General features: G+C 39.2%; 1 protein-coding gene across 1 annotated transcript; it reads right to left on the bottom strand.

Annotated features, from left to right (window-relative positions):
* Nucleotides 1-298: 298 nt before the first annotated feature.
* LOC104926771 (spore wall protein 2-like) lies at nucleotides 299-3851 on the bottom strand. The gene is made up of 13 exons (XM_027284283.1): nucleotides 3770-3851; nucleotides 3632-3665; nucleotides 3477-3521; nucleotides 3281-3328; nucleotides 3075-3107; nucleotides 2928-2969; nucleotides 2367-2399; nucleotides 2221-2262; nucleotides 1715-1747; nucleotides 1568-1600; nucleotides 1246-1413; nucleotides 932-1082; nucleotides 299-689 (listed from the first exon to the last, which is right to left on the bottom strand). The coding sequence occupies exons 1-13, from the start codon at nucleotides 3779-3781 to the stop codon at nucleotides 299-301; spliced, it is 1065 nt and encodes a 354-aa protein (XP_027140084.1). The 5' UTR covers nucleotides 3782-3851.
* Between the last annotated feature and the right edge of the window lie 5545 nt (nucleotides 3852-9396).

The raw sequence follows: 9396 nt of genomic DNA, 5'->3' as shown, positions 1-9396 counted from the left end.
CTCCCACCACCTGTTGAAAACTAGTCTGCATTACTCACACCACATCACATCTTCATGTAAGCCTATGAGCTCATTAGTACAGTAAGAATACGTTGTGTAAAGTTATGAGTGAACTCAGTGACAAAAGAGATTTGAGATTTGATCAGTATTTTTTATTGCTACAGACTGTTGATTATTTTTGCTCGTATCTATCCTCCACAAACAAGTCAATGATTTAATATTCACAAAGAAGAAAAGACAGACTGATAAATAGGCATTTTCATTATAGGAAAAGTACAAGTGTAAATAATAAAATGAATTATGGATTATTCTTGCTGTTTCCACTGCCTCCATTGCCTTCGCCTCCATTGCCTTCGCCTCCATTGCCTTTGCCTCCATTGCCTTTGCCTCTATTGCCATCGCCTCCATTGCCATTGCCTCCTTTGCCTTCGCCTCCATTGCCATTGCCATTGCCTCCATTGCCTTTGCCTCCATTGCCTTCGCCTCTATTGCCATCGCCTCCATTGCCATTGCCTCCATTGCCTTCGCCTCCATTGCCATTGCCATTGCCTTCGCCTCCATTGCCTTCACCTCTATTGCCATCGCCATCACTGCATGCGCATCCAAAGCGAACTTTGTAGTCGCTGCACTGTTTTTTGTCACAGTCCTGGTCTACATCACGGCAAACAAATCCCTCAGTTGGATTGAGGCTAAAAAAACAACAACAATGCCAAGCAGTTAATTAATCAATATGAGATTTGAAGCAAGAAGACAATATATAGGTCAAGATCTAAAAAAAACCTAAAATTTCAACTGTTCTATTCTCATTTTGTCTTTGATATCATTTTACAATGTCAGGTATGACCTCTTTTCAAATGTTAAATCTCTTAGATATCCGAGGAACACTGGGTTATTCATGTTTCTTACTCTTCACAACATAAACTCAACTTACGTTTTGAAGATCTCCCCTGTGTCAGTGGCTGGGGTCATTGATTTAACAGTAACAGCCTCAATGTACAAAGGGTAGTCACAGGTAGCCCGGCTAATTTGCACTGACACTGAGCCCTTAGAACGGACACTGTCAAACCAGCGGGTCCAACACACTGCAGGGAGTAAAATAAAAAAGACAGGATGAGTGGTGGAAAACTGTGGAGCCAAAGCACGATTTTATATTATTGCTTATGCACATGAACAATGAAAGAGGAGGAGATATCAACTTTGTATTTGCAGCTTAACAGTCCATAATGTGCTCATACAGTACTGTACCTCCTCCACCACAGAAAGGGGGATAGCAGCTGAAACGGATATTCTGACCATTGGTCTGAATATCAACTGGGTTAGGACAGATCTCTTCCGGATGCTCTCTATGAAGATACTGGAAGGTCTCCCAGTCGTCGGTAATGGACTTTCTGTCAAACCATGGTGTCCAGCATTCTGGACCAAGGTATTCAAAATGAGATAAGTTAGCAACAAAGCATTTAAAATCTGTCTGAATTACAGATCTTAGATTTTGTCTAGGTCAGTCTTAAATGAAAAAAAAAGGTACATGCAATGTAAATGTGAAAAACAAAAGGTGTGATCTGCTTACGGATGTGGGTCGGATAGTAGCAGCGCTGTTCATCTGAACATTCTGAAACAAAACAATAGATGTCAGAACTTTCAATACAAAATGAACTACTGAATTCTTTAGTTTGTACTTTAACTATCAGGATTTCCACTAAAATCAATCACTAACCTGGTCGTATTGGAGCACAGTTGGATTCTACACCTGTGTGACAAATGACAAAATGACAATTTTTTTATTGTTTTACTTTACAAGAAACTGATAGAAAATTTTGCCATTTCTGAAGCACAACTGTTAAGGTGTTACAGAATATAATATAAAAATGAAGTTTTTCTTTCAGTTTTGTGATGACACTTCATCTGCTTGCTTGCGTTTGCCGCAGTTCTTTTCCCACATTCAAATCAAATCAAATCAAATCAAATCAAATCAAATCAAATCAAATCTTATTTATATAGCCCAAAGTCTCGGAGGGCTTTACAATCTGTACAGGGAGTGACACCCTCTGTCCTTAGACCCTTGGTTCGAGGGTCATGAGGGTCATGTGCTTCACTCATGAAGCTACAACAAAACATTTGAAATCTGTCTGTAATTACATGTTAGATTTGGTCTAGATTAGTATTAAAAGAAAAAAAAGATACAAAAACACAACACAAAAAAATGATGTGATATCTGCTTACTGATCTGGGTGGGATAGTGGCAGGGCCATCCAGCTGAACATCCTGAAACAAAACAATAGATGTCAGAACCTTTATACACAATGAGCTACTGAATTCTTTAGTTTGTACTTTAACTATCAGGATTTTTACTAAAACCAATCACTCACCTGGCTGCATTGGAGGAAAGTATGATCCCATAACTGTGTGACAAATGAAAAAGTTTTTTTATTGTTTTACTTTACAAGAATCTGTTAGAAAAGAAGAAGACATTTTTGTTAACTGGATGTGATAAGACTTAATCTGCTTGCTTGCGTTTGCAGGAGTTCTTTTCTCACACTCATGGGGCTACAACAAAACATTTGAAATCTGTCTGTAATTACATGTTAGATTTGGGCTAGATTAGTATTTAAAGAAAAAAAAGATACAAAAACACATGCAATGAAAATGTAAAAAACAAAATGTGTGATAACTGCTTACTGATCTAACCCTAACCCAACATCCTGAACATCCTGAAACAAAACAATAGATGTCAGAACTCTCTATACAAAATGAACCACTGAATAGTTTAGTTTGTACTTTAACTACAAGGATTTTCTACTAAAATCAATCACTAACCTGGCTGCATTGGAGCATGTTAGATTTGGTCTAGATTCATATTTATAGAAAAAAAAAAGATACAAAAACACATGCAGTTTAAATGTAAAAGACAAAATGTGTGATCTGCTTACTGATCTGGGTGGGATTGTTGCAGGGCTGTCCTGCTGAACATCCTGAAACAAAACAATAGATGTCAGAACTTTCTATACAAAATGAACCACTGAATGGTTTAGTTTGTACTTCAACTATCAGGATTTCCACTGAAATCAGTCACTAACCTGGCTTCATTTGATTGAAGTGGGATGCTTCTCCTGTGTGACAAAGGAAAAAGTATTTTTTGAAATTGCCATTCCTAAAGCATAACTGTTAAGGTGGTACAGAATATAATATAAAACTGACAATATAAACTTTTGTAAACTACATGTGATGAGACTTGATCTGCTGGCTTGCGTTTGCAAGAGTGGACAAGAGTGAAGGTTCTTACGTCTTTCATTCCATGACTGATGCCATCCTTTGCCATTGTTATAGCCGTCTGTTAAAAATAATCAGGACAATGTTATATATTGTAACTGTCTCTATTTCTGATTATAGAGTAGTCAGAATTACACTTATGCATGAATGTAATGAGACGAGCTCACGAAGATGCTGCACATTGGATGGACTACAGTGAAGGGTCTTACATCTTTTCCCTGAGTTAGGTGATCCTCTGACATACTGGTGGCTTTCTGTTAAAAATAATCAGGAAAATGTTATATACTGTGACTGAATATATTTCTGATTATATAGTAATCAAAATTGTACTTTTGATCATGACTATTCATTGAGATGATCCTACCATATATCAGTCCAGCAACAATGACAATTGTTAACTATCGGAGGACATTTGAAAGGTTAAAATATGACATACTGCACTTAAAGAACTTACTCATGCAAAAACATACTCATGTTGAAAATATAATACAAAAAGTCTTACCAGTTTGATCATGATTGCAGATAATGAGATAAACTGATGTGAGTTATAGCTGCTGTTTGCTAATGTTAACTCATTTTGTTTGCCAGGCTGCTCGGACTGTGAGCTCTGAGAACCGTGGGTGTGTTATTGTTTGTACTGCAGGCATTTTGAACCCCAGGGAAGAGGCGTTTTCTTTTAAGCACAGAGTGCAGGAGAGTAAGCAGCGCCAGTGTATTGGAACCATGTTAAATTGCATCACCTCCATCTAAATAATAAAAATCTAATTGATTTGAATTAATTATATGATTATAAAAACTTTGATCACAGGGGACTAAGCTGTAATCTTAAAAAGTCAAGAGGGCAGACTCTAATGTTCACTGTCATTTTTGCTCTACTTCATTTCCACCAACTCCTCAGGGAAATATTTGTGTCTTTAGCATGTGAAGCATTTCGATTCACTATGTTCACCAGCTGGTCTCTAACTTTTTCTCCCAGTGGTTTGATGCTGAGCAGGTAGCATGCAATCATATATTAGATTATAAATATCAAATGAGCTACAAATGACTGTGGCCATTACTGTTGCTATTTATATTTTCCATGTCTGATAGATAGTTTCTTCTGCAAAGGGTTATATTCTCAGAGTCAGCTGAATCAACATGGGTCATATCTCTTATAGTCTTATCTGTTTTTTTTAAACTGACTGTAAATTGTTGTAAATTTCTTGGAATAAAACAATTTAAACTGAGAACCTCTAATCAATGTCAGAAATGCCCCATTTGGTTCCCACGTTCTCTCCTTCCCTCTTTCTAATCATCCAATATCACTACATCGACTTGTCTTGCTTTTTGTTGTTACACATACAAGACCAGAGTATGGCTGCCCTTTTTCGGTGTCTATCCTCTGCAGTGGTTGTGTGCACGCTAATTAATTGCCCTTTGAGAAGAATAGCTACCTCCCTCTGTTCAATAGCAGCTGGGGCTAGTCTCTGTCTATTCATACATCAGCATTAAACTTTGTCATCTGAAGGGGCCAGTGTAATATTTTACACTAAATTGTGCTTTGGACTGGATGCCAAAGTACAAATGACAGCATGGTGTAGACTCATTTATCATCTCCCCAACATACACACACCTCCTCTCTATCTCTCTACCCCCACCCCTCGCTCTCTTTCCCCGTCTCCATGGAAATCATTGGTGTCTCCATCCTCCTATGGTGAAGGAGCTGACTGCAGACTTTCTGTTGACCATCAGACCCATTTACACCGATGGAGCTCTGAGAAAACACAATTTTTAGGGTGGCATCTCAAAGACACACACTTTCCTGTTCATCTATCTTTGTAACTGCTTTCCACTGACCCATTGACTGCATTCATCTCATAACATCAAAGAGGCATACACCCAGCGCCCACCACATTCATCACGCAGCTCCTTCAAATTATTTTCACATGCAACTCATCTGCGTTAGCAGTTAATGTTGATCGGTTACTCTCGGCACCAATCAATGCAGGAAGTAGTGTGAAGGCAATAAAGAGGAGTAATCAGTAAGTGAAGGATGGGTGTATACAGTTGTAGTCAACACTGATGTGCACAAGTGCACAATCTTCATCTTAATCATGATCACTGAGATAATTGTAAGTAATTGAGGGGAAAAAACTGCGGAAAATGTGTCTATAGATGTGCTCTATGAAGCACTGAGGATTCTGACAATTCTCACTATGAGCAACATCTTTCACATACAGTAGTATTGTGATCCTGTGTTAATATGAAAAGTTTTCCAACGCTGTGTGCACTAAAATTGGTATTACCTTGTTGGCTAGATAACAACAGGGGCATAAGTGTGAAATTTGAAAAAATACGGCTTTAAGTATAAATAAAATGTGATGATGAGATATATATGGTATAACAGAGTAGCACTGCAACTTATACATTATAATAGAGTATTCTGTTTCATCCATTTTTTCCTACAGTACATGAACCTGTTCTTAATTCTATATCTAAATCTTTAACTCACTCATAAACCTAAATGAACTCCTTAGAAAAATACAAACCTTGGCCACACTGACAATTTCTTGACCGAGGTCGAACTAAGCGGGGGTTCAGACAGTTGCCGGTTTCCCTGATCCTCCCTGTATGGTGTAAAGCAGGCACATACAAATACGAGCATCACACGTTTGAATTTATACATTTAGTACTGAATATTTCAGCTCCTCTGGGGCTAAAAGCAGCAAGGCCATTTGTAAAGTCTCATATAGCTCCAATGTTCTTGTACCTATAGTGCTTTAAGACTACTCTGGCATACATGTGCTGTATGTCTATGAAACACATCTGTGACCTTCCAAAGCTTCACACTCACGTCTAATGAAACAGACTGTTTAGGGACTCGTAAACTTAAGCACTGCATTTGCGAACCACTTATGCAATTGGCTGTCACCGTTGCTGTCAGTTACTGATTATACAAATGGCATATCTGACATCGGGGCTGTGATAGCTGTTGATTTGGACTGATTTGTTTTCCCATTAGTAATTTTGCTTTTTATTGACAGTGACAGAATTCCTAGATTGTTAGCCAGGGTGATCATAACCTAATAATATCCTCTGCATACACATTATATAAAGGAGCTTTGTCTTTAGGATCCAGCTGTTCAGATTCCATGCAGTAGAGAGAAGCCTGAGGATAATTATGTAAAGTAGAGGTAAGAAGATGAAAATGTGCTAAGGGTTTAATTATCACTGGGAATTAACTTCATGTTGCATAAAGGCAGGGAAGACATAGCAGAGATTTTAATAATGTGCTTTTTAAATAGAGCTCCGAGTGTCCAGCACATCTTCAGCTCACACAAAATCTACAGATATCTCATTGATCGTTTATTGATATTTCTTATAAGTGGGTGTAAGCAAGAAGTTTGGCAGAAACAGGAGAATGATTCGGGTCGTTACCAGAATTAACAGCAATCTTTTCTCAATTTGGAAAACCTTTGCACATCATTGTTAAAAGATATTATTGTGTCTGCTGCACATGCAAATTGGGGCTGTAGTAGACATCTAATACATACACATACAGTACAGTGATGTGTTATTTTATTTATTTTTATTCTTACATTAACAGAAAACAATGCCATAAAATATGCACATATATTTCCAGGATGAGGAGTGAGCTTGAGTTGTGAGGAGTTGAGTCGATTTCTTTTTCAGGCCCAGCAAAAATTCTTCTAGACCCTCTCAGTGACCTGCTCTTTAATACATGCTGTCAGAAGAGTATATGTGCACACACACACACACATACACACACACACCCACAAACCTTTTAATGCTCTTAACTGTGCCTCTGTGTGTCTGTCAGAACGGCTCTATACGTCATCATTCCTCTTGCATCCTGACAACCATTCAGTCAAACACTGACCCCCCCCCCCGGGACTGAGCCGGAACCCTTCTCCACGGGGACGGCTGTTGCCATGGTAACCGAGGAAGTGTGCGACCCACCAACAAGCCAAAGAATGCGGTGTTGTCTTGTTTTTCTCCCTGAGAAAACATCAAGTTTTTGTTTGTTTATCTGTCTCCCCCCCCAGTCTCTTTCTTTCTGGCTTCTCCTTGTGTGGAGGAGTGAATGTACTTCTCGCTCTCGCACTTACAATTCTGGGCTTGTGGGTAATCATGATGTGCCACAGGTGTGTCAGAGTACAAGGTTTCTCCCATCAGTTGTCAGTCTATAAAATCTCCACACTTTAAACTGTGCAACATAGTGATGGCCGTTGACAGTGACGTAGCATTACCTTTAAATTACTGCCAAAAATAACACAGAATTATAACTGAGATAAAATGCTCAAGACAAAGCCTGTACTCATAGCAGATGTAATCTTTCTTGATGAGACAAAACAAGCCTCTCCAGCCATGCAGCCTCACCTTATTGCTTTGACCTAAATGCTAATGTCGGCGTGCCAATATGGTCAACCCTCTGTGGTCATATTAACGGCCCTATCAAATGCACTTGCTCAAGAGCCCAGAGTATTCATATGTTGATGTCAGCCAGGTCTAATACTCACCATGTTCACCATCTTAATTTATCATGTTAACATTTGCTGATTAACACTAAACATGCAGTGCAGCTGAGGCTGAGTGTTTTGCAGGTGTTTGGTCATAAGTATAAAAAAAGTATATGACAAAGGGGTTAGGTCTTCACACGTACATGACTTTTCAGACACAATTACAGTTTATCCTGAAGGGAACATTATCGTCAAAATGCCATAACAATCCATCCAACAGTTGTGTTTATGATAGCGCTGTACTGGATTTCATGACAATCCGTCTGATACTTGCTGAGACAAAAAACGTTTTTATTCTACTACATAATTATACTTTGAAAGTTGCATTCAGCTCTCTGTGATGAATTGCGTGTCTAAAGAATCCTTCCCAGTGCTGTAGTCTGGATCTCTTCTGCCCCACAGCAGAAATCATCCAGCATGTCTTACATGGAGCCTCTATACTTTGCTATTTTCACTTGACATCCTCTTTTCTCTGTGAGTAATTAAAGAGAGGGTCTGGGCACACGCAATGACAGGAGGTCCGCTGAGATAGCCAGTGGTCTAATTAGAACCACATATCTCCTTTCTCATCTATAAAAACACTAGTCACCTATGCTTTTACACCAGCTGTGATTTAAGCATCCTGCTGTAGAATGGGTGTTTAATGAAAGCCTTTTGCTGCAGGAGTTTCAAGGGTGCCAAACAGCAAACAAAGCAGCACTCGGGAGAATTAAGGTGTTTTCTGTTTTCACCTGTGTTGTGTCTGAAATTATGATTAATCACCTTTAGAAGAAGAGACTTGTGGAAAACAAACTGTGCCTCTTACTGAACTCGCAGACAGCGAACAAGAAATGTGGAACAACATATGGTCACCATTCAGGTGGATGCTGGTTCATCACTTTGCGGTGGTTTATGTAGATGCAGGGTGGGTGTAACTGATAAAATATTAAGCAGGGAGAATATTTATGCATGTGTTTTCATTTATACCCGACAGGCTTCTGTTGTCAAGGAAGTATGAACTGATTCATTACGCCGGAGGATCGTGTTTACTCAGCTCGGCTTTGTGTTATTCCTCATTCACAGCCCCTATGGTGCCTATGCTCACTCACACTGAACGCTGTTCTAGTCAACTGCCAATCTGTACTCTGTATTGCAGGGCTTGTCTGCTGACAAATGGCCTGGAGGAGAGGTCCAAGGAGAGAGTCCTGTCAGAGCCAGTCAGTGCTGTGCTGCTGCAGCAATCTGAGGACATGCATAGGCTTAGACCCTGCAACAGACAGTGAATGAATTATTTTAAGATGCTGTGGTGCTCCAGATGTGTCTGAACAGCATTTGAAAAAAAAAAACCTTGATGCAGCATAAATATACAATATGAGTTTAAGATACAGAAAGCACAGTGATGATCACAACTCATGGTGATTTACACTCTGGCCTCGGTGTAAGCTATCACTGTAGTAAAATGGATCTGCATGAGGGTGTGCAATTGAAAAGCTATCCATAGCAGCTTGATTTACAGTTTTATTGGCTGATAATTCAGATCAAAACTGCTGAGGCTGGTTAGAATCAAGGGAGAGAAAGACAGAGAGCATTGGTTCAAGTGGAGACTTGATGTTTGGCACAAGGGGAATAA

This window comes from Larimichthys crocea, chromosome XI, assembly GCF_000972845.2.
Source record: "Larimichthys crocea isolate SSNF chromosome XI, L_crocea_2.0, whole genome shotgun sequence".
NCBI classification, from domain to species: domain Eukaryota; kingdom Metazoa; phylum Chordata; class Actinopteri; family Sciaenidae; genus Larimichthys; species Larimichthys crocea.
The sequence above is the reverse complement of the archived record's forward strand: the minus strand, read 5'-3'. Positions and strand labels throughout refer to the sequence as shown.